The 25842-nt window shown below is 41.0% G+C and overlaps 1 protein-coding gene across 3 annotated transcripts in view; it reads right to left on the bottom strand.

Annotated features, from left to right (window-relative positions):
- mtus1b (microtubule associated tumor suppressor 1b) overlaps positions 1 to 25842 on the bottom strand; it is a 170901-nt gene that overhangs the window by 5735 nt on the left and 139324 nt on the right. For all 3 annotated transcript variants that reach the window (XM_072252638.1, XM_072252637.1, XM_072252639.1), the window contains 5 exons: positions 24731 to 24797; positions 10888 to 11102; positions 6032 to 6137; positions 5807 to 5880; positions 4687 to 4779 (listed from right to left, as the gene is read on the bottom strand). In XM_072252638.1, the coding sequence (XP_072108739.1) occupies positions 4687 to 4779; positions 5807 to 5880; positions 6032 to 6137; positions 10888 to 11102; positions 24731 to 24797 (555 nt within the window). The remainder of the gene's footprint in view (positions 1 to 4686; positions 4780 to 5806; positions 5881 to 6031; positions 6138 to 10887; positions 11103 to 24730; positions 24798 to 25842) is intronic.

Below are 25842 nucleotides of genomic sequence, written 5' to 3'. Positions count from 1 at the left end.
TGTGACCCAAACGTTTCCAACATTTTGACTCAATACATGGACTATCTGAATTACAGAGAAGCAATTTGGTGTTTGGGTTAACTCATTGGGCTATCAGCTTGGAATTTTTGATCATGGGTCGAAAGGGACAAAATCGAACGCCATCAATGACAGCTGTTGAATTTAAGTGTGAAATATCAAAAACATACCACAATCTTAATGATAAAGTCAAAAGCCCACCGAGTTGCAGCAGGTGCATGGTCCAACAGACAGTGCAGGTTAATTGTTTTGGACATTTTTGTTGCAATTACAGAACCCTGTTGGACATTGGTAATGTTTGATTCACTGGTTCAATGGCCTTGGTTGTGGCGTGAACCAGGCCCTCATCCGTGCCTTGGAGTCGCCAAGGAAGGAGGCGCTGAAGCTGGTTTTGCATTGGGCTGGAGGCTGGCAGCTGGCCCCTCCTGTTGGTGCTGCTTTCCAGTGTTCACTCAGTAAGAAACAAGATGAGCTGCCTTTGTCTGTGGCTGCACTGCGTGGTACGAGGAACTTCTGTAGGCTGTTCTTGCAGATATGTGGCTCCAGGACATAGAAACATAGAAAATAGGTGCAGGAGTAGGCCATTCAGCCCTTCGAGCCTGCACCGCCATTCAGTATGATCATGGCTGATCATCCAACTCAGAACCCTGTACCTGCCTTCTCTCCATACCCCTGATCCCTTTAGCCACAAGGGCCATATCTAACTCAAAATCCATTCACCATCAATTTACAGAGCATGACACTCAGGGACTTGAACTGTACACATTTTTTGTAACTACTCTTTTTGTTATATTTACATGTGCTGTATGCAACTGTTGATTCTGTGTTTTGCACCTTGGCCCCAGAGGAACACTGCTTCATTTGGCTGCATTCATGTGTATAGTTGAATGGCAATTGTTAACCATATAACAATTACAGCATGGAAACAGGCCATCTCAGTCCTCCTAGTCCGTGCCGAACTCTTACTCTCACCTAGTCCCACCGACCTGCACTCAGTCCATAACCCTCCATTCCTTTCCTGTCCATATATCTATCCAACTTAACTTTAAATGACAACATCGAACCTGCCTCAACCACTTCTGCTGGAAGCTCGTTCCATACAGCTACCACTCTGAGTAAAGAAGTTTCCCCTCATATTACCCCTAAACTTCTGCCCTTTAACTCTCAACTCATGTCCTCTTGTTTGAATCTCCCCCACTCTCAATGGAAAAAGCCTATCCACGTCAACTCTATCAATCCCCCTCATAATTTTAAACACCTCTATCAAGTCCCCCCTCAACCTTCTACGCTCCAAAGAATAAAGACCTAACTTGTTCAACATTTCTCTGTAACTTAGGAGATGAAACCCAGGCAACAATTTGGTAAACCTCCTCTGTACTCTCTCAATTTTATTGACATCTTTCTTATAATTCGGTGACCAGAACTGTACACAATACTCCAAATTTGGCCTTACTAATGTCTTATACAATTTCAACATTACATCCCAACTCCTATACTCAATGCTCTGATTAATAAAGGCCAGCATACCAAACGCTTTCTTCACCACCCTATCCACATGAGATTCCACCTTCAGGGAACGATGCACCATTATTCCTAGATCCCGCTGTTCTCCTGCATTCTTCAATGCCCTACCATTTACCATGAATGTTCTATTTTGATTAATTCTACCAAAATGTAGCACCCCACATTTTTCAGCATTAAACTCCATCTGCCATCTTTCAGCCCAATCTTCCAACTGTCCTAAATCTCTCTGCAACCTTTGAAAACCTACCTCATCATCCACAACGCCACCTATCTTAGTATCATCTGTATACCTACTAATCCAATTTACCACCCCATCATCCAGATCATTAATATATATGACAAACAACATTGGACCCAGTACATAAAGTGTTGTTGCAATCATAAAGTGGAATGGACAGTCAATATTTATATTTGGATGACAGATAGCCTGTATAAAGATGTGAAGGGAATAGGTGGAGAAAGATCTAGCCTATGGGGGAATCTAGGTGAGGAAGGTAATAGTTAGAGGGAGGAAGGTAGAGCAGAGGCTACAAAGTGCAGATGATAGAAGCTGATAGGAAAGAAGAGGGAGGTGGAGTGGGTAGATAAGAACAGTTGGTGGGAGGGGGAATCCAGTGAAATGAGTACATGGATGATGGGCAAATAGAACGAGCAAAGGCAGAGAAAAACTGTGACGTTTGGGGTGGTGGAGGAAGAACTGGGTAGATCAGGAGAGAGAAAAAAGTCTCCCCTTATCACTTTTGGTTTAATGACAGTCTTCATTTGATTATGCTTCAGGGAACAACTTGGGAACATTGCTGCATTTAGAAGCACTGATTCTGATATTACCATCATTTACACATATGTTCTCAAATTACTTTGATTGGAAATGAAGATAGATACTTTATTGATCCCAGAGGAAATTACAGTGTCATAGTAGTATTACAAGTGCACAGATATAAAGATATTAGAAGAGAAGTACAAAAGAATAAAAAATAAGTTACCTGAAACAGTCTAACAGTCATCACTTCCTCAGCTACAGGTTGACTCAGTACAAAACCTAATGGCAGGTGGTAAGATTGACCTCATATGGGGCTCTTTAGAGCAGCACAGTTACCTTAGTCTATTACTAAAAGTGCTCCTTTGTTCAGCCAAGGTAGCATGCAAAGAGTGAGAAACATTGTCCAGAATTGCCAGGATTTTCCATAGGGTCCTTTGTTCTACCACAGCCTCCAGCTTCACTCCGAAACAGAGCATTTCTAATCAGTTTATTGAGTCTGTTGGCCTCACCCCTGTTGATGCCATTGCCCCAGCAGACCACCGCATACAAGATTGTACTGGCAACAGACTGGTAGAACATGTGAAGGAGAGACTTGCATACTCCAAAGGACTTCAGTCTCCTCAAGAAGTAGAAGTGACTCTGGCCCTTCTTGTACACAGCCTCTGTGTTGGTGCTCCACTCAAGCGTGTCATCCATGTGCACCCCCCCCCCCCCCAAGGTCCTCAGCACATCCACATCCTTCCCATCAATAGTAACAGGGAGCAGTGCAGGCTTAGTCTTCTTGAAGTCCATCACCAACTCCTTTGTCTTGCTGATGTTGAGCTGTAGGTGATTCAGCTTGCACCATTTGACAAAGTCCCCCACCAGGGTCCTGTATTCATCCTCTTTTATACACCCAACTACTGCTGAGTCATCAGAGAATTTCTGCAGATGACATGTTGTATCTAGAGTCCGAGGTATACAGGGTAAATGGGAAGGAAGCCAACACAGTCCTGTGGGGTCCCATTGCTGCCTACAGCCATGTCTGACACACAGCTCTGAAGCCGCACGAACTGTGGTCTGCCAGTCATCCATTATCCAGGATACAATGGAAGTACCAACATGCAATGAACGGAGCTTTTCCCCCAGCAATGAGGGATGTATGGATTTGAAGGCACTTGAGAAATCAAAAAACAGGATCCTCATAGTGCTGCCCTGCTCATCCAAATGAGAGTAGGCTCGGTTCCACAGGTAGATGACAGCATCATCCACCTCAATATGCCCCTGGTAGGCAAATTGCAGGGGATCGAGGTCTGATCTGACCAGTGGCTGAAGGCAAGTCAGGACCAGTCTCTCCAAGGTCTAAAACTCTTGGATTACTGTTCAGTAATACGATGCATACCCTTAAGTACAGAAAATGTATGTTTTGTTTAAAAACACTACACTAAAAAATATTGTTAATATCTGCACTCATTATACCTTTTATCATAATGCCTGAATTACAATAGCATGCTTTAAAGATATTTAAATATTAGTCTAAAGATAATAGCATTGTTTGAAAAACAAATTCAGGAGATCTCTGGTGAGAGCAAATACATTTCCAACAATTGATTTCTGGAAACCTGAATTTTGCCAAAAAAAAAGCTTAATGGATCCTCCTTGAAATTAAAGGCCAAAGTTGATTGTTGGAGTTGCACACAAAATTTGACCCTTTGGTCCAATACGTCTTCACCAGCCATCAAGAACATTATACCCTACTCATCTACACACTGTACAGCAATTTTCAGGGATCAATTGGCCTACCTGAGCACGAACGGAAACAGGACCATCCAGGAGAAATCCAGCCGCAGGCCGAGCAAACAAACTCTCGATAGTCAAACCTGAACCTTGCTCATTGGTGCAATGAAGTAAAGGCTTTACTCGCTGTGTTGCTCTATAATCCTCTAAATTGTTAAACATAGGTCCTCTCCTTATCAGAGCTTCCTTTTTTTGAAAAACTAAATGCGGTTTAACAATACCATACCAATCAGAAGTATGAAAAAAAATTCCAAAACTGAGAAAGTAGTTTTACTAATTTTTTTGGAAGAATTGCCAAAGCGATTACAGCTCATTACTAATCAAATTTTGAAGCATTCAGAAATTTGCTCACAAGATACCTGTCTGCTCTACTATATGATACTGCTTCATTTGTATTAAATAACTTCTAGAACACAATTACTTAAGCACCATGAGAAAATATGCTTTTGCCATCAACAGCACAAACAAGCACAAATATTTTCAGCTTGATGTGAGCAAATAAAGTTACAAACTATCTCAACCAATAGGAAAAAGGAGACTATTTAAATCAGCAGATAATGATTAGCAATGCAAGAGGGACAATGCCTCATTTGGTACATAGCACTTACTTGATCTTTCTGCATTTGTGCTTTTGCAATTTCTTTTACTTTGATTTCTTCTTTCAAAGAATCATTTTCCTCATTCAGTTTTGCAATTTGTTCCTATAAATTAGATTACAATTAGACAGGTTCTTACCAGTTATAGATTGTTTGGATTCATCTTACATAAAGATGTGTTCTTGAAAACACTAAGTATATTCACATATCTTTGGCAGTGGCAAGGCAAATTACCATATTAGGGTATTAGCTTCATAAACAGGATATTGATCAAACTAAACCTACAGCTGGAACATTGTGGTCAATGTTAGTTGAGAAACTTAAGGAGAGTGTAGAGATCATGTGCAAGAATCATAAAGATGCAAAAAATTAAAAACCTTGGAGAAATTCAAGAGGTTATTCACATGAAAGTAATAATTTCAAAAAGCATTTGAAAAGATCAAATGATAAAGTCATTTTACAGTGAAAGAATGAGTGGTCAGAAGTCACATAAAGGAAATTTTAAATAGAGACATGAAATTTGAAGCAGGATATTGGAAATAATAACACTGCAAAAGGACACTGCTGGAGGCAGAGTTGAAAATAATGAGAATGGAACCAGTCTCCTGTTGTGTCGCTATGAGCCCAGGCCATCGTTTTTGAGGTGATTAATACTGCCATTACAGTATTCACTGGTCATCACTAACTGCACTGAGTGGATGAAGTACCAAAAACAGAAATCTAAGCTCAGGTTGTCTTGCAGTAACAAAGCAATTGCCTCTAATGTCATTACTGGTACAGTGTCACAAATTAATGCTCAAGAATGTCTGAAGTTATAAATATTAAAACTTTGAAACAAGACTATCAAGTTTGACAACTTGCATTAGTGCACGACAATCATGACTTTAACTCATCTTTTACCTTGCATTGAATGCAGCAGAATTAGACCAAAAGCTTTACGCTCATCATGAGTGTCAAATATGAGGAGGACTGCAGATTTTATATCACTTGCTTGATATTGATTTTGATGCATTTTCTATTTTCAGATTTTACCTCTGAAATGCCACCAGAGCAACTGCCCAGCTGGTCACTGGCATCATGTCTCAGGTAGACAGTTTTGCTAAGTATTTTTCAAGTAGCCTGGAACACTAACCTCAAATAGCAATCGTCTCTCTTTAAAGTTCTCTTCCAGTGTCTTCTGTTCCAACTCATGTGATCTCGTCAGTTCTGCAAAGAATGACAAAAATAAAGCACAACGTTTTTACAAGATTATATCAAACATAAGACTGGATGGTATTTGTCAGTTATTTATAAACCATTTATTCATCACATAATGCTATTCCGGTAATAAAACAATACATCATTCAACAATGATTACCTGCCAAGGACTGCTGATAGCCCCTTTCAAGGGACTCCAGGCTCTTTGCATGATTTGCAATAAGTTCTAGTTTATGGGCTTCATGCTTGGAGGTTATGTTTTCCACCTAAACAGAGAAATTTATTAAAGGCCTTAGAGAGAGAAATGTGCATTATACCACTTGCATAGCTTTATAACATTCCGGAATTTGATAAAACGAATGATGCACTAATGAAATCTAATTATTGCAGCATAAAGTACAGAATCAATTCTGTGCATGCAAGTTGCTATAAATACTATTTTGACAATAATTAAATGATATTTCAAAGACTGATATCTATCACAAGATATTATAGAAAGTTTTAAGTTATCTGTTGGAGCAGCACTTGTCCAGGTGAGGTATCATCTCACTAATATCCTGGGAATTCCACAGAACAGAAACTAAACTGGACTATCTACAAGACCTATGACTGTAAAGCAAGTCAGAGGTTGGGCATTATGCAGCAAGTGCCTGACCAAACACCAAGAACTTCCCGTTCATCTATAAAGAACAAGTTAGAAACTTTTTGGATTATTCCCAACTTTCCTGGATGAGTATTGCACAAACACAAAAATGATTTGGATGATGCAGACAATGTGAAGATAGCTGGATGGGCAGGTACTTTTGAGGAAATAGAGGCTACAGAGGATTTGGATTAGGAGAATGGGCAAAGAAATGGCAGATGGAATATAGTGTTGGGAAGTGTACAGTCATGCACTTTGGTAGAAGTGACAGTGTTGACTATTTTCTAAATGGAGAAAAAATGCAAAAACCTGAGGCACAAAGACACTCTGGAGTCCTTGTGCAGGATTCCCTAAAGGTTAATTTGCAGGTTGTGTCTATGGTGAGGAAGGCAAATGCAATGTTAGCATTCATTTCAAGAGGAGTACAATATAAAAGCAAGGATGTAAGACTTTAAAAAGCACTTGGATTATTGAGAGCAGTTTTGGGCCCCCTCAACTGAGGAAGGATGTGCTCAAACTGGAGAGGGTTCAAAGGAGGGCCATGAAAATGATTCCAGGTGTGAACGGCTTGTCACATGAAAAGTGTTTGATGGCTCTGGGCCTGTATTCACTAGAATTCAGAATAATGAGGAGTGACCTCATTGAAACCTACCGAATGGTGAAAGGCCTTGATAGAGTAGACATGGAGAGGATGATTCCTGTAGTGGGAGAGTCTAGGACCAGAGGACATGGTCACAGAATAGAAGGCAATCCTTTTACAGTGATGAGGAGGAATTTCTTTAGCCAGAGATTGGTGAATCTGTGGAATTCTTTGCCACAGGCAGCTGCGGAGGTCAAGCCTTTATGTATATTAAGGGCAGAGATTGATAGATTCTTGATTGGTCAGGGCATGAAGTGATAAGGGGGAGAAGGCAGCAGATTGGGGCTGAGAGGAAAATTGGATCAGCCATGATGAAATGGCAGAGCAGACTCAATGGACCAACTGGTTTAATTCTGCTCCTATGCCGTATGGTTTAAATAGCTTTTGTAGGTTGACCAAATAAAACAATGGAAGCAGTTCAAGCTGATTAGATAATAGTCAATGAATTTGAAACGAAAATGGACATGTTGGAAGTACTCAATGGGTTAAGAATTAAATATTGTGGAAGACAAGTATTTTAGGTTGATATGTTTGTAATATGCCTGAGCATTACAATTAAATATTGCACATCATTTACAGGTTCAACAATAAAGTTAGGAAATTTAATTCTGGTGCTTTTTAAAATCATATGTAAAGCCTTACAAACAGAAAGCTGATGAATATATGCTAAAAACTTCCAACTCATGCAATATAAATAAAATTTATGTAGCATTAAAATGAAGACTTTAAACTGCTTGTAATTGCACTATTAAGAATCAACTTCGAGGATGCTTATAGTTTAAATGCAAATCTTTCGAATGATAAAGGATTGCTCAAGCCTGATGATCAGGTTAATTAGGTTTAGTGTGTGTATATAAGGAGCATCAGCTGCATTGCACAGAAACATGGGTATGTGAAAATTTGTGTTAATTTAAAAATTTCCATAAACACAACAGGTGATTAGTATCCAGAATATACTGGCACAGTAGCAAGTGCAGACAAATTTAACTGCAGTAATCAGCTGGGAGCTGTGTGGATATTGAAGGGAAGGAATTTGCAGTTTACTGTGGGCTGCCTCCCACGTGCACTTAAAGTGATACAGCACAGAAATAGGCATTTTGGCTCAACACATCCATGCTGAACAGGATGCCCACCTAAACCAATACCAATTGTCAGCCTTTGCCTACTAACCTTCTAAACAGTTTAATACCATCTTGCAATAGCAGGACAATCAAAGCTGAACAAAATACTCTATGGCCTCAACAAGTGCACCATGACTCCTAACTTTTATACTCAATGTCTTGTTTATGAAGGTCAGCATGCCAAAGGCCTTCGCCACTGTCTGCTTGTGACTCCACTTCCAGGGATCCACGTACTTGAACTCCATGCACCCTAGTTTAAAACACTTCCAGGGCCTACCATTCACTGTGAATGTCCTACCTTGAATGACTTTCTAAAATACAACAACTTCCACTTAACTGAATTAATTTTTATTTGCATTAATCAGCTGATCGAGATACCCCTGCAATTTTTGATAACTTTCTCTGTCTACTTATTTTAGCATAGGCTAACCGTGTCTTGTATATTCTTATCCAAATTGCTGATATAAATGAAAAGCAACAATGGGCCCAGCACTGCCACCTGAATCACAGGAGTCATGGGACTCCAGTCACAGAAACAACCTTCCACCATTGCCCCTGCTTATCAACTGTATATTCAATTAGCAACCTCTCTTCTGTATTCCATGCAATCTAACTTTCCAGATCAGCCTACCATATGGAACCTTATTCACCTCATTGAAGACCGCATCAACTTTTATGTTAAAAAAAACTTAAATTCTTAGCCATCATCTCTGATGCAAAGCTGTGCTGACTGCCCCCTAATCACCCCATCTTTCCGGATGGGTGCCATATCCCTCAGAACCTTCTCCTATAATTTAGCCATCAAGGATGTTAGACTTTCTGGTCCATAGTTCGCAGGTCTACCTTTACAGTTCTTCTTGAAGGCAGAGGATTAGTTACCCTCCTATCTACTGTCACATTATACATGGCTAATAATGATGCAATACCTCAGCCAGAGCTGCCTCAATTTCTTCTCTAGCCATCCATGGAATTTTAGATATCTTAGTATGTCAGGATTTATCTTCATTCAGACATTAAAGATGTTCAGAACCTCCTCTACTATAGACAACTCCGACCTCCACATTAAATACAAGATCACAAGACATAGGAGCAGAAGTAGGCCATTCGGCCCATCGAGTCTGCTCCGCCATTCAATCATGGGCTGATTCAATTCTTCCAGTCATCCCCACTCCCCTGCCTTCTCCCCATACTCATTGATGCCCTGCCTAATCAAGAACCTATCTATCTCTGCCTTAAATACACCCAATGACTTGGCCTCCACAGCTGCTCATGGCAACAAATTCCACAGATTTACCACCCTCTGACTATGGTAATTTCTCTGCATCTCTGTTCTGAATGGAAGTCTTTCAATCCTGAAGTCGTGCCCTCTTGTCCTAGATTCCCCTACCATGGGAAATAACTTTGTCATATCTAATCTGTTCAGGCCTTCGAACAGTCGGAATGTTTCTATGAGATACACCCCCTCATTCTCCTGAACTCCAGGGAATACAGCCCAAGAGCTGCCAGATGTTCCTCATATGGTAACCCTTTCATTCCTGGAATCATTCTCATTGTTGTGAATCTTCTCTGAACCCTCCAATGTAGTATATCCTTTCTAAAATAAGGAGCCCAAAACTGCACACAATACTCCAAGTGCGGTCTCACAAGTGCCTTATAGAGCCTCAACTTCACATCCCTGCTCTTATATTCTATACCTCAAGAAATGAATGTCAACATTGTATTCACCTTCTTCACCACCAACTCAACCTGGAGGTTAACCTTTAGTGTATCCTACACAAGGACTTCCAAGTCTCCTGGCATCTCTGCGTTTTGAATTTTCTCCCCATCTAAATAATAGTCTGTCCGTTTATTCCTTCCACCAAAGTGCATGACCATACACTTTCCAACACGATTTCATTTGTCACTTCTTTGCCCATTCCCCTAAACCATCTAAGTCTCTCTGCAGGCTCTGTTTCCTCAACACTACCTGCTCCTCCACCTATCTTTGTGCCTTCGGCAAATTTAGCCACAAATCCATTAATACTGTAGTCTAAATCATTGACATACATCATTAAAAGCAGCAGTCCCAACACCGACTCCTGTGGATCTCCACTGGTAATCGGCAGCCAGCCAGAATAGGATCCCTTTATTCCCACTCTGTTTTCAGCCGATCAGCCAATGCTCCACCCATGCTAACTTCCCTGCAATTCCATGGGCTCTAATCTTGTTGAACAGCCTCATGCGTGGCACCTTGTCAAAGGCCTTCTGACAATCCAAGTACACCACACCTACTACATCTCCTTTGTCTACTCTGCTTGTAATTTCCTCAAAAAATTGCAGTAGGCTAGTCAAGCAAGATTTTCCTTTCAGGAAACCATGCTGACTTTCTGCAGCTTCTTTCAGTCCTGTGCAGTAGCTCCTCCGTACCAGACAGTGACGCAGCCTGTCAGAATGCTCTCCACGGTACAACTATAGAAGTTTTTGAGTCATTTGTTGACATGCCAAATCGCTTCAAACTCCTAATATAGTGGCCATCTTGCCTTCTTTCAAAACTAATGTCAACCATTTTGTGTGATTTAAACCAAGTTTAATCTGTACCCTAGAAATTTAAAAGTTCATTTGAAAAGTCAGACCTCATTTTGCAGCTCTTTTTGCAGAATTTCCACATCTTTTTTGAAGTTTTGCTCTAAATGAATCTTCTCTGCATTGAATAGCTGTTCCAACTTTTCTTCTAACTCTTTAAGCTCATTCTGGTGTTCTTCAGACAGCTTTTCAATGACTCCTTCGTATTTTTTTTGCAGTTCCTCCCGATCCTTCTCTAATCGAAGACAGGTCGAATTCCTCGTTTCTGAATAGCAAAAGATAAAGCTAATGAGCTAATGGGACAAACTTGGGTGTGATAATTTCTATCATAAAGATCTAGCACACATTATGGATTGGTTTTTGTATACCTTCAACAAGATTTTTAAAGTCACAACTCAAGAACATATCATTACCAGTATTTCACTTCATCCAGTTTTACAAATATACTAGGAACAGTATTTCAAACTAAAATTCTGTATTTGCTCAGAAACCTGTTCTTAGATTTAATACATAATTCTAGCAAAGTGGCTCCTCAGCTCCTCATGTTTATTTTGGCTAAAAATGGAGCAGCTACTCGTTACTTCTAAGATCATTACAACATAACTTTTAGTAGACAACTACCTGGGATCTTGAGGAAGACTTGTCTGAAGAGCAAACAACTCAAAAGTAATGTAAAATTAGCACAATCTTTGCTTGTGAAGAACTTCAAGAGCACCTCCAGCTCAGCTAACAGCCCTGTTACAATCATGCCCCCAGCATCCTTTTTCCCCCTACCTGGAACTTTTCTTTTTAGTTGCATTGCCCTCAAGGCTTGGCCAAAATATGGATGATAGCTACTCATTCGAATTGTACTGGAACTAATAATTTTAAAAAATTGAACTTGACTGGGATTGCTTTGCAGAAGGGAGAAACAAGGGCATAATCCAGAACTGCACCATCTCAAAAGGAGAACTATTCCAACCTCAGATGAAAAAAATTCTTATCAAATCTTGAATTTCCATCCAACAGGACTGAAGGCCCTATTGAATATATTCAAGACATATGATTAGATTTTTGTTTATTAAGGAACCAAGAGATAAGATTACAACAGGCTTTTAATTTATGCATTTCCAATTAAAGTAGTTAGGCAAGCTTTTAAGTGCAAATTTTTCTTATCACAGCCTTACACTGCTGCTGTCTTTAAGGAGTTTGTACATTCTCCCTGTGACTACGTGGGTTTCCTCCAGGTGACCAGACACCTTTTTTGCTTGTCAATAACAATAGCTTCAGGAACAATGCAGTAAGCCATGCATTCAAGCAAAATAATTGCCCAGAACAAACAAACTTGCACAGTTTGTGTCAGAAACAAGTCTGATTCAATAACAAGAACATACAAGAGATTTGGCAGATGCTGGAAATCTTGAGCCACACAAAATGCTGGAGGAACTCAGCAGATCAGGCAGCATCTACGGGGAGGAAAGAAACAATGATTTGGGCTGAGACTCTTCAATAAGGCATCAGCGCCTGCTGAGTTCTTCAAACATTGTGTGTTACTCAATATAAAGAATATTAGTTTTCAAAAGCTTTCAGGAAAAAAAAACAATATTTTAGTCCATCCTGTTCCACTGCAATCATGTCATTTAATTTGCTCCATTTTCAAAGGTTCATTTATTTTCAAAGCATGTATCCATATACAATTGTGAAATTTGTCTTCTCCAGATAGCCACGAAACAAAGAAAATAAAATTAAGATTGACTTTTAATAGAGTAAGATGTACTTTGTCCAATGGAATTAACACAACCTTTGTGACACAGAAGTAGAAAACTGAATGGTATTACTATTTGTGAATGAAATGATCTCACCTGGTGTTTAATGTATTCTTTGGACAATAGCTAATGGTAAACAATTCAGACTTTTCCAGTAATCTAAATAACATTTCAAATTCAATAATGAGGCAAGTTTGGTTGTGATTCCCAAACCCAATCTCAGACTTACAAAACTTCCCTGTTTCAGCGTTTTTTCTCCTCCTCGGCCCCTTCAGTAGTACCTTATTCTGGAAGCAGAAGTTACACTAAGCACACAAGAAATTTCAATGACGGCCAATTCTCAAACCAATATCTAACCTTTCTGCTTCTCCTATGCTGCTCCATGTTAATATGGCCTCTTATGAGCAACTAATAGATATGAAACTGAGCTGATACATTTCTGAGACATGTACAGCAACAAAGAAGCTATTATCCAACAATGAGCACTCATGAACAAAAGGATTTATTGGGGATAGTGAGGGGAAAATGCAAGAAATATTGTATTGATGGAAGGGTTCCATCATGGGATCAAGTATGTTGCTGCTATCTCATTAAAGCTGAAGCATCTTTAGTTATACAGACCTACACTACACATAACCAGCCTGGTAAATTACCCCGTTCCCATTTACAAAATTGTGCAACCACCCATGTTCATGCACAACTGTTTTGCTGGATAAAAGATACTTTAAGAGAATATAATGTGTAATTTAGTAGTATAAGAGGTGCATCCCGCTGCTTCAAATCATATGCATAACATTGGGAGTGAATTTCAGCTTTTTATACTTCAGCATCTGGAACAATTTGAATGTTCAGTGGGGAGAACATAGTTTTTATTCTCTCCTGTTGATTTCAAGTTAAACTTTCTAATAAATGGCATAGAACTCAATCATACAAATTAAAAACAGGAACAGGCTACTTGGTTTGCTTTGCCATCTACTAAGATCATGGCTGATCTAACTTTCTTTCTGCCCTTGCAGATCAAAGATCTACTGCCCTGCCTTTAAAAAAATATTCACCGCCTCTGCTCCCACCATGCTTTACTAGAATTCCAAAGGCAATCCACACAATAATCTGACTCGTGCCATAGATGGACAATCTTATTTTCAGTAATTCCCTTTACCAGATTCCTTATCAACGTGCATCTTGTAAAGATCCTCGGGTTATTAATCAACTTTCTGAACTCGAGATTATGGTCCTCCCTTGATTACTCTTGGGTATGCTCTGTTGGTGCTAGAAGCCTGACAACACTTGTGGGCCGGTTCAGCACACACCTTGCTGATTTCACCCCAACAACATATTTCACTGTTTCGATGGACATGTGACAATAAAAAGCTAATCTTTACTCATTTCTCTTAACAAAATAACTTTCACTCATCCCCACAATTATTCTAAACACTGGTGCTCCACGAGGCTGGGCTTGGCAGAGTGAGGGTAGTTGGTATTACTAAGGAAAGATTGCTTGAGAAACTGAAAGGTCTGAAGGTAGGTAGATCACACGGATCAAATGGACTACACCCAAGGGTTCTGAAAGCCGTAGCTGAAGAGATGGTGGAAGCATTAGTAGTGATCTTTCAAGAATCACTCGAGTCCAGAGGACTGAAAATTGCAGATGTCACTCCACTGTTTAAGGAGGGAGGAAGGCAGAAGAAAGGAAATTATAGGCCAGTTAGCCTGATCTCAGTTGCTGGGAAGATGTTGAAGCCCATTATTAAGGTGGTGGTTTTGGGGTACTTGGAGGCACATGATAAAGCAGGCCAAAGTCAGCATGGTTTCCTTAAGGGGAAAATCTTGCCCAGGAAATCTCTTCGAATTCTTTGAGAAAATAACAAGCAGGATAGTTAAAGGAGAGTTAGTATATGTTGCTCACTAGGATTTTCAGAAGGTCGTTGGCGCCTATGCGTATGATGCACATGATTAGAGTGTGTGTCAAAGGTTATGATGAGAAGGAAGAAGAATGGAGTTGAGATGGATGACACATCAGTCAAAATGGAATAGCAGAAAGAACTCAATGGGCTGAATGGGCTTACTCTGCTCTGGTCTTATGGTCCTCAGCTCTTTACTCTACCCTTATTCACATGACTGCATGGCCATATTCTGCTCCAACAAGTTTGCAGATGATGCCACTGTAGTGGGCTGCATCAATGTCCACAAGAGCTGGTCGTTGACAAAAGAGCAATGAAGCAGCCGGTTATTGACTTTTAAGGGGGTGGTGCACATGCTTTGGTCTACAGTGACGTTCAAGTTCCTAGGTGTGATCATCAATATCGTGTCCTGGTCCAGCTATGGCAAGAAATCTCACCAATGCCTCTCAGGAGGCAACTGAAATTCAACATGTCCCCATAAACTCTTAACAATTTTTAAATCGATGCACTATAGATAGTATTGTCTGGATGCAAAATGACTAGGAATGGTAACTACTCCGCACATGACCGCAATAAACTGCAGAGAGTTGTAGACACAACTCAGCACATCACAGGAACCGACCTCCCCTCTAGGGACTCTGATTATTCTGGCTGCTTTACCAAGGCAGTAAGAAGACAAAGACCCTACCTACCCCAGACATTCTCCCTTCTTCCCTCTCCCACTAGGCAGAAGTACGAGAACATGAAGCATGTACCACCAGGCTCAAGGACAGCTTCTATTCTTAATAGGGAGCTACAATGGCACTTAACAGCGACTCTGCGTTCATATTGAATTGACTTTATTTCTTACATCCTTCACATACATGAGTTGTAAAAATCTTTACATTACATCTCCATCTAAATGTGCCATGTGCAATCATAGTAATTTATAATAATTCATAATAACTAGAACAGTCAATGTAATATAGAGCACACTCAAATCAGTGAGAGTTCATCAGTCTGATGGCCTGGTGAAAGCTGTCCCAGAGCCTGTTGGTCCTGGCTTTTATGCTGCGGTACCACTTCCCGGATGGTAGCAGCTAGAATAGATTGTGGTTGGGTTGACTTGGGTCCCCAATGATCCTACTGGCCTTTTTTTTTATTAAAAAAAAAACCACACCTGTCCTTGTAAATGTCCTGAATCATGGGAAGTTCACAACGACAGATACACTGGGCTGTCGGCACCACACCACACAGCTGGTGTGTACAGCCCATGTCAGGTCCTCGGCGATGTGGATGCCAAGGAAATTGAAGCTGTTTACCCTCTCAACCCCAGATCCACTGATGTCTCACATGTAGAAAAGGCTTAATTTCTACCTTTGATGTCTCTCTTTTATCGTTCCAGGGTGGATGGGGTTCTGTTGAAGACCCTGACCTTGTGTTTTACTCAAACTTTGGTTCTTCGTGGTGATGGGGACACTCTTCCGGGGACTCATGACCAGCCATTTTTCAAAATCCCAAGTGCTTGGCCTAGAATACGAGTGTGCATTCGGAGTTCTGAGGCTCTGCAGCCCTACGAACAGGCTGATTCTACGCCAGTGTCGCTGACTGAAGCATTGCAGGAGAAAACAGAACATCTGGAACAGATCAGCTGCTGGAAGCTCTGTACTCAGTGAATCACACTCTCTCTCCTTGGTAGGGGAGAGTTTGTTGCCAATTTTTGAGTCGGAGAACTCGGTGGGGGGGGGGGAATCTACGTGACAAACGTTATCATCACGAATCAGCGAGTTGTTTTGCTATGTCTCCCTTCTCACTGTGAAGGGGGAGGGAGATACCTCCCTTTTCCTTTATTAGGGAGAGGGTGAGTGCACGAGAGAGAGCGAGCCTGTGGTATGTCGAATTGTCAGGTGAACAATTAGTTTTTCTTGTAGTGCAGATCATGGTCTTTCTTGGAGGCTTTACTATTGCTTGGTGGGTGGAGGATGCTGATGCTTTTTTTTTGCAGGAGTGGGTGGGGGAGGGTCGTTACCTTGCTGATGCTTGTGGGGGGAAATGGACTTTGGGGTTCTAACGTTTTTACTGTCATTCCTTCTTTGGGGTGCTGTTATCATGGAAGTCTGCAAAGAACAAGAATTTCAGGATGTATATTGTATACATTTCTCTGATATTAAATGGAACTATTGTATCCCGCTGTTGAGACCTTTGAATGGATCTCTTGAACAAGATAAGTCTTGGCTTCACAATCTACATTATGTTCTAGCACTTTGTTTACCTTCACTGCATTCTTTCTGTAGCTTTCTGCACTTACTATTTTACCTTATTATAGTCTAATGCACTGTGTAATGAGTTGATCTGTATAAACAGTCTGTAAGAGTTTTGTGCTGTACCTTGGGATATGCAACAATAACAAACTGATACGAATACTCCAACATGAGGAAATCTGCAGATGCTGGAAATTCAAGCAACACACACAAAAAATGCTGGTGGAACGCAGCAGGCCAGGCAGCATCTATAGGAAGAGGTACAGTCAACATTTCGGGCCGAGACCCTTCGTCAGGACTAACTGAAAGAGCTAGTAAAAGATTTGAAAGTGGGAGCGGGAGGGATGGAGCTCCTGTCAAGATGAAGCCACACTTAGGTTGGAAGAACACCTTATATTTCATCTGGGTAGGCCTCCAACCTGATGGCATGAACACTGACTTCTCTAACTTCTGTTAATGCTCCTCCTCCCCTTCTTACCCCATCCCTTATATATTATTTCCCCCCCTTTCTTCCCCCCCTCCCTCTCACTATATCTTCCTCTGATGCTCCCCTCTCCTTTTCTTTCTCCCTAGACCTCCCATCCCATGATCTTCTCCCTTCTCCAGCCTTGTATCTTCTTGCGGATCAACTTTCCAACTCTTAGCTCCATCCCTCCCCCTCCTGTCTTCTCCTATCATTTTGGATCTCCCCCTCCCCCTTTCAAATCTCTTACTATCTCTTCTTTCATTTAGTTCTGACGAAGGGTCTCGGCCCGAAATATCGGACAATATGAATACTAATATTTTTTTCTAAGAACAATCTTTTCTACACTCTCATGACAAAACAATTCTAGTTATCAAGCCAATAAACACTGAAAACATCTTCATATCCTTCAGATAAGGTGTCTAATACTGTTTATGGGCAATCGTACTGCATGCAGTATTGGAGAACTTGCATTCTTTGTCAAGAACCAAGAATACACAAAAAACATAAGAGCTTAAGCATAAGATCTGCACTTTGATCAAGTAGCAACCAGCATTAGTGCATCAGGAAAGGCAAGTGTTAACAAGTTCCACAAAGTGGCCATCAATCCAAGTATCTCTGGCAACACAGTAATACGCTGGAAACACTCCATCTTTTTTGAACAATGTATTCAAGACTTGAAAAGGGAAAAATAGTATTAGCTCTGACAATTTTCCAATGTTGTGGCTGAATGGAACATTTAATTTGGCGCTGTTTGAAATAATAATGGGTAGGATAAGTAACTTCAGGCATCGCAATAAGTGAGAAGTTAAAAAGGAACATCATGTATTGAGATTTAGTGATGTATTCAAACTAGTAATGACTTTAGCTCATTGATACAGCTTACCGGGATTTGCGGGAAAATAATCAGTAATCACACATCAGATTGATCAAGAAGTTAAGACACCACAGGATCCAAATAAAAGAAACAATATGGATTAACATCTTATGAATGTCCAAGTGACTTATAAACTGAGTGGTCTGGCATTCACAGGTGCCAGAATACTACCTTAAGATATATTTTCTTGCAGGCCCTCACAATGGAACAGAGAAAATCAACAGCATCAATGAAAAACTACAGACTGATAAACAACCAAACTCTGCAAATTTATAAAAGTGTAAATAAGTTAATAAATAACTGAGAATATGATTTGCAGAGTCCTTGGAAGTGAGTCCAAAGGCTGCGGAATCAGTTCCAATGTGAGGTGAGTGAAGTTATCTACATTGACTCAGGAGCCTGATGACTATAGGACAATAAATGTTCCTAACCTGGTGGTGTGGGACTCAAGGCTCCTGTACCTTCCTGCTGATGGCTACAGTAAGAGAGCAGACCTGGATAATGGATGTCCTACATGACAGATGTTGCTTTCTTGTGGCATTGCTCCTTGTTGATGTGTTTAATGGAACGGAGGGTTTTGTTTGATGGACTAGGCTATATCCACCACTTTTTTGTAGGCTTCTTTGTATCTGGGCATTGGTGTTTCCACACCAGGTTGTGATGTAACCAGTCAGGATAATCTCTACTATGCATCTGTAGAATTTTGTCAAAGTTTTAGGTGACATGCTGAATCTGTGTACACTTCTAAGTAGAAGTGCTGTCATGGCTTCTTTGTGATGGCACTTGTGCGCTGGCCCCAGGACAGATCCTCTGATATGTTAACACCAAGAAATTTAAAGATACTGACTCGCCAGGAGGCAAATCAACACCAGAATGGACAGAGAACTTCAGCTACAATGAAAGATTTCTTAGGGTGGATTAAGTTAAAGTAAGGTTGTAAAACTTTTAAGCTGAGATGTATAAAAATTGCTCTGGTAGACCTACCCACTGAACAGATGTGTTTCTGAGCACCACGTGTGGCTTGTTTTATAAAAGGTTGTATTATGAATCAATTGTGCAGCAGCACGAGTCTACTTACTGAATGCATGTTTCCACATTGTGGGCTATTTTGTCTGTTGGTGCTGAACATTGCTGAAAACACATGCTCTTACTTTACCTGACATGTTAATTTTTCATAGATTTGTAAAAACCCACTTCCCTTTGCAGAATGGTCAATACCTCAGTAATATTAATTAAAGGTTTGTTTCTGTAAATGTTTATGCCTACCATGAGCATCATGTCTGCATGAAGGGGTGGTGGGAAACTTCTTACTTGATTAATACCTGGATAACTATTTCAAACCCATAAAACTACGAAGTTCAAGTTGAGCAAAGGATGAAAAATAATACTATCTTCATTTTTGACCAGCACAAACATTGACAGATGGTTTTCCACACACCATTTAACTCAGACTCATCCTAAACAAATACTTCAAATTGTGTCATGAATAGCGGTCAAGGACAAAAAAAAATTCAAAAAAAAATCCTTCTGTATCCACTTAGCCAAGGTAAGGTACAAACTCAAACACCTCAGCTCTATCCGCCAAAAGCAGAAATTTCCATTAGCCAAACATTTTAATTCCAATTCACTTTCCAATATGTTTGTCCGTGGCCTCCTGTTATGCCATGATGAGGCCACATTGAAGGTGGAGGAGCAACACCTTATAGTCTGGGTAGCCTCCAACCTGATGGCATGAATACTGATTTCACCTTCTGGTTAAAAAAAGTCTCTCTCCTTCCCATTTATTTCCCACTGTGGCCTCTTACCTCTTCTCACTTACATATCACCTCCCACCGGTGCCCCTCTTCCTTTCCTTTCTCCTATGGTCCCCTCTCCTCTCGTATCAGATTATTTCACCACCAGTCCTTTACCTTTCCTATTTCTACTTACCTGGCGTCACCCAACATATTCCAGCTATCCTCCTTCCCCCTCTTACCATTTTATTCTAGCATCTTCCCCCTTCCGTTCCAGTCCCAATGAAGGCTCTTGGCCTGAAACACTGACTGCTCATTGACTGACTCATTTTCATGGATACTGCCTGACCTGAGTTCCTCCTCCATTTTGTGTGTGTTGCTTTAGATTTCCAGCATCTGTTGAAGTTTTCATATTTAAGATGCAAACTTTAAAAAAAGACCTGCCCATGTTAAGAATGTGAATTACGATTTAGATCATGTTTCCATTTTTAAATTTAAGAAGTCTCATTCATTGGTGTCCAAATGTTTGCGTATCCAATTGTACCAGCTATCACTTACTGGTCAAACACCATTCTTCTGATACCAATGACCCTAAATACTGAACCACCACCTGCTGCCTCAAAAGGCTCCACCTGCAATGCAAGTTGGCTCAGTACAACAATGGCTTTTTAGAAGTTTCTGAAAAATGAGCATAAACCATTAAAAACATGAAAATTTGAATTTGGCTATGCTCAACCTCCAACAAAACACACAATAGTGAAACCTGCATTCAGCAATAGTCACACACACAAAATGCTGGAGGAACTCAGGTCAGGCAGCATCCATGTAAATTAATAAACAGTCAATGTTTCACATCTAGATCCTCCATCAGGACTAGAAAAGAAGGGGGAAGAGGCCAGAATAAAGTGGGCGGCCAGGAAGGAGTACGAGCTTGAGGGTGCTGGGTGGAGCCAGGTGGTTGTGGGAAGAAGTAAGCAGCAGGGACGTGATAGGTTGAAAAGGTAAAGGCTGGAGGAGGAGGAATACAATAGGAGAGGAGAGTGGATCAAAGCAGAAAGGAAGGAGGGGCATGAGGGAAGATGAAAGGCAGGTGAGGGGGGGCAAGAGGGAAATCAGTGTGTGGAATGGGAGAGGGAAGGGGGGGAAATTGACAGATGAAAGAAATTGATGTTCATGGCATCGGGTTGGACAAAATACTAGAATGTTACTCCTCCAGCCTGAGAGTTGGCCCACCTTGGCAGTAGAGGAAACAATGGCCAACATTTTGGAATGAGAATTGGAATTAAGATGGCGGTCACCAGGAAATCCTCCTTTTGGCAGATAGAGTGGAGGTGCTTGACAAAGCGATCCCCCAATCTACATCAGGTCTCACCAATGTAGAGGAGGCTGCGTCAGGAGCACCAGATACAGTAGGCTAGCCCCAGATCCACAGGAAAAGTTACCTCATCTGGAAGAACTGTTAAGGCCCTGAATGGAGTTGTTGGGGTAAGTGCCGGCAGTAAGAGTAGTGGGGAGGAATGAGGGATGAATGGATAAAGGAATCATGGAGGGGACAACCTCTGCAGAAAGCTGGGGGTGGGGGGAGGATGCGGAAGAAGGTAAAGATGTGTCTGTGGTAGGATCCCATTGTAAATGGTGGAAGTTGTGGTGAATGGTGGGCTGGATGTGGAGGCTCATTGGGAGGTAGATGAGGACAAGCGGAACCCTATCCTTAAGACGATGCGAAGACAGGGAGAGGGCAGATATCCGGGAAATGGAGGAGATGGCAGTGTTGACAGCAATGTTGGAGGATGGGAAACCCTGTTTTTTGAAGGAAGACATCCGCTGTTCTGGAAAAACCTCATCTTGGGAACAGGTGCAGCAGAGATGAAGGAACTGAGAAAAGGGAATAGCATTTTTTTTTTTAAAAAAGGAAACAGAGTGAGACGAGATATAGTCAAGATAGCCACGGGAACCAGTAGGTTTATACAAGATATCAGTGATCGTTTGTATCCAGAGATGGGGGCAGAGATCAAGTAAAGGGAGAGAAGGGTCAGAAAATCAAGTGAATTTAAGCTGGAGTAAAGATGATGAAATTGAAGAGCTCAGTGTGGGTGCAGGAAGTAGAAGCAATGTAGTCGCTGAAATAGCACGGAGAGAGTTTGAGAGCATTACCAGGAAGGCTTGGATCATGGATTTTTCCACGTAGCCAATGAAAAGGCAGGCATATCCGGGGCCCATAGCTGTACTTTGAGTTTGAGGAAAGTGGGAGGAGCTGAAAGGGAAACAGAGTGAGAGAACCAGTTCCAGCAGTGGGCGGTAGTGGAGGGGAATTGGTCAAGTCTGTTGTCAAGAAAGAAGTGGGGCGCTTTACTGCCTTCTTGATAGGGTATAGAAGTGTTCAGGGACTGGACATGCATGATGAAAATAAAGCATTCAGGGAAAGAGAATTGAAAGTTACTAAGATTTTGCCAAAAGAGAAACTGGTGCTCAGCGACAGTCAAAATCTTAAATTTAAAACTGACCCCTGCTGGTGCTTAAAACATAGACTTGTTTAGTTCATAAGAAACACACCTAATAGAACAATTTTGAAAGCAATGATTAGTCAGTGAGAAGTTAATCATTTTTGACAGAATGCTAGAAAGCCATTCCTCCGAGCCATGTCAATGTCAAGTATGGCAATTATAAAGTGGGTGTAGAGAAAATACTCTTTGGGCCCAAATCAAGAAATGTTTATCTACTTGGCGTACTGCCTGCACCAAATGAATACACACCAATTTGCGTGCCTTTCTGCTCAAGTTTGATGTGCACAATGAACATGGCTGACATGAACTAGACATTTTACTTGAATTTAAATTGTGGCTTAGATACAAGTCCGAGCTGCCATGTGTACGAAGCAGCACAAATAGAACAGAACTCCACAGCACAGGAACAAGCTCTTAAACCCACAATGTTAATTTTAACTAACACCTTAAGTATGTATATTGTAAATATCCCACCAATCCCTGCCTGTCTAAACATATCTGCTTCCACTACACCCTCTGGCAGTGCATTCCAGACACTATCATTGTGTAGATTACTTTTAAACTCCCTCCTCCCTTTACACCACCACCTTAAAACAGTGTTTTCCAGTATTTGACATCTACCCTATGTGCCTCAGCTTTGTCCCTTGTAAAGTCACCCTTGAGCCTCCAGCACTCAAGAAACTGATTCAAATCTGTCCAACTCTCGTTTATAGCTAATACCCTGCAATCCAGGTAACAAACAAGTAAACACGAGGAATTCTGCAGATGCTGGAATTTCAAGCAACACACACAAAAGTTGCTGGTGAACACAGCAGGCCAGGCAGCATCTCTAGGAAGAGGGACAGTCGACATTTCGGGCTGAGACCCTTCATCAGGACTAACTGAAAGAAGAGCCAGTAAGAGATTTGAAAGTGGGAGGGGGAGGGGGAAATCCAAAATGATAGGAGAAGACAGGAGGGGGAGGGATGGAACCAAAAGCTGGACAGTTGATTGGCAAAAGGGATATGAGAGGATCATGGGACAGAAGGCCCAGGGAGAAAGAAAAGGGGGAGGGGGGGAAGCCCAGAGGATGGACAAGGGGTATAGTGAGAAGATCAGAGGGAGAAAAAGGAGAGAGAAAAAGAATGTGTATATAAATAAATAACGGATGGGGTACAAGGGGGAGGTGGGGCCCTATCCCCCTCATACCCCATCCGTTATTTATTTATATACATTCTTTTTCTCTCTCTCTCCTTTTTCTCCCTCTATCCCTCTCACTATATCCTTTGTCCATGCTCTGGGTCCACCCCCCCTCTTTTCTTTCTCCCTGGGCCTCCTGTCCCATGATCCTCTCATATCCCTCTTGCCAATCAACTGTCCAGCTCTTGGCTCCATTCCCCCCCCCCCCCCCGGTCTTCTCCTATCACTTCGGATCTCCCCCTCCCCCTCTGAAATCTCTTACTAGCTCTTCTTTCAGTTAGTCCTGACGAAGGGTCTTGGCCCGAAACGTCGACCGTACCTCTTGCTAGAGATGCTGCCTGGCCTGCTGCGTTCACCAGCAACTTTTATGTGTGTTGCAACAAACAAGTAAACCTGTCTCCTACACTGGGATGACCATAACCGCACATAATACTCCAGATATGGTCCGAACAAAGTTTAATATAGCTACAACACAGTTTCAGCTTTCATTCAATCACGAATGAAGGCAAGTATGCTATACACCACCTTTACCACTCCATCTGTTTCTGTGGTCATTTTCAGGAAGCTAGATTTGCAGTCCAAGGTCCCTCTCTACATCAATTGTCCCAAGGGTCTTGCCATTTACTGTATACTTGCCTAAACTGTAACACCTTACTTGAGCAGATTAAATTCCATCTGCCTTTTCTCAAGCCACATTTTCAACGAGAATCTTTTGACAACCTTCCTCACTATACCCAACTCAGTCAATTTCTATGTTGTCGGCAAAGTTACCAATCAACCCATCTATATCTTTATCCAAGAGATTTATATCCAGAGGCTCTTTGTGGAGTACTACTTTCATGCTTATAATACAGCCTCTCCAACTCTACTATATGACATCTACTAATGGCCTTACTAACTTTAAATCCAATCGACCAAGTGACTCTGATTCCATGTGCTTTATTCCTCTGGATCAGCCTGCCGTGAGGGACTTGTGTAAAAAGTACTATGATAAATTATATAAAGTACATTAAAATATTCAGAAATTTTAATTGAAGAAAACAAATAACTTTATATATAGAACAAAAATATTGAGGCAACTCCAGTTACATCAAATGTTAGAAATTCTGAATATGGGTCAAGCTGTCTCTGGAGAAATATGGAGCTGAAAAGCTTTAACAGTTACTAAGGATGAACTAGGTGCAGAATTCAACACTTGAGAAATAATATCATGCAAACTTTAGAACCTGGAGCACATTAGGCAATTCTTACCTAGTTCATGATGTAAAGTAAGCAACTCTTGAGACAATTCCTTGTGCCGTTTGCCCACTTCCTCCTTCTGAGAAGAAAAATATTTTGTTACCATGGAGATCTCCAGATGAACAAAACTGCTCACATTACTTTTTCAAAATTGCAGCTGTATCCAATAGCTGAAAGTTATCTCCATCTAATTCACAAATACACCGAATTTAGTTCAAAGAAGTCTTAACAGGAAAGCATTTTTAAAATGGACATGAACAAAGTAGACAAAGCCTCAAATCCAGACAACTTCACCTTGAGAGGAAAAACACTCAGTAACAAATTGGCATTCAATATGCTAGGAATAGTATAACCTGCTTAACATTTTCAAATGAAAAAATTATGCACATTTTATGATTAGAATTTCAGCTGTATACACTATCTGTCCAACGCATTTTACATTTTAACCAAGTACAACTCAATTCAGGATTTAAATTTATATGCAAGCGTTGCTGTGAAAAGATCCAGTGAACAGTGCCATTTTCAGCATGAAGACCAAAATACCAAAGTGCACAATTTAACAATTTTTAAAGGAAAATAAGCAGACCTTGCATTACCTTCAACGTCCTAAACAATCAAGCGACATCCAATTCACCAGCAAATCAATAACTGAGGAAATTGACTGAGCCTTTTAATCCCAAAAGCAGAGTCAGGATGCAGCTATAAATGCAAGAGGATGTTTCAAGTACTCTGCTTAAACTGACTCCCTAATGCAGCAATTATTCAGCAAGAGGAGGAACAATCTATAGTGCGGAACAGCTGGAAACAAAGGAATTGGTTGAAACTACTTGCGCCAGCTACCAAGCCCTTACATTCCCAGTCAGCAAATCAAAAAAGGATGCATCAGTTACCCTCTTTCCAGTGCAAGGACCGTAGAGGCATATTTTGCTGCTGCTGCAGCCCATTTTTTTCCTGGTTGTTTGAATATTGTGCAGAGCACAGGTGGCCACACCACAACCCAAACTGGTCTTTCTACATTTAAAATGCTTGTAGGAAAAGACCCATTGGGCCTTGCCTTCCAAGCTAACTTTCAGTGCAATACATATACCATATTTCCTGCAGTGCACTGCCCTGGGAAAAAAAAG

The sequence above is a fragment of the Mobula birostris genome, chromosome 3 (genome assembly GCF_030028105.1).
Source record: "Mobula birostris isolate sMobBir1 chromosome 3, sMobBir1.hap1, whole genome shotgun sequence".
Lineage (NCBI taxonomy): Eukaryota > Metazoa > Chordata > Chondrichthyes > Myliobatiformes > Myliobatidae > Mobula > Mobula birostris.
This window is presented reverse-complemented; position numbering and strand designations above follow the sequence as displayed.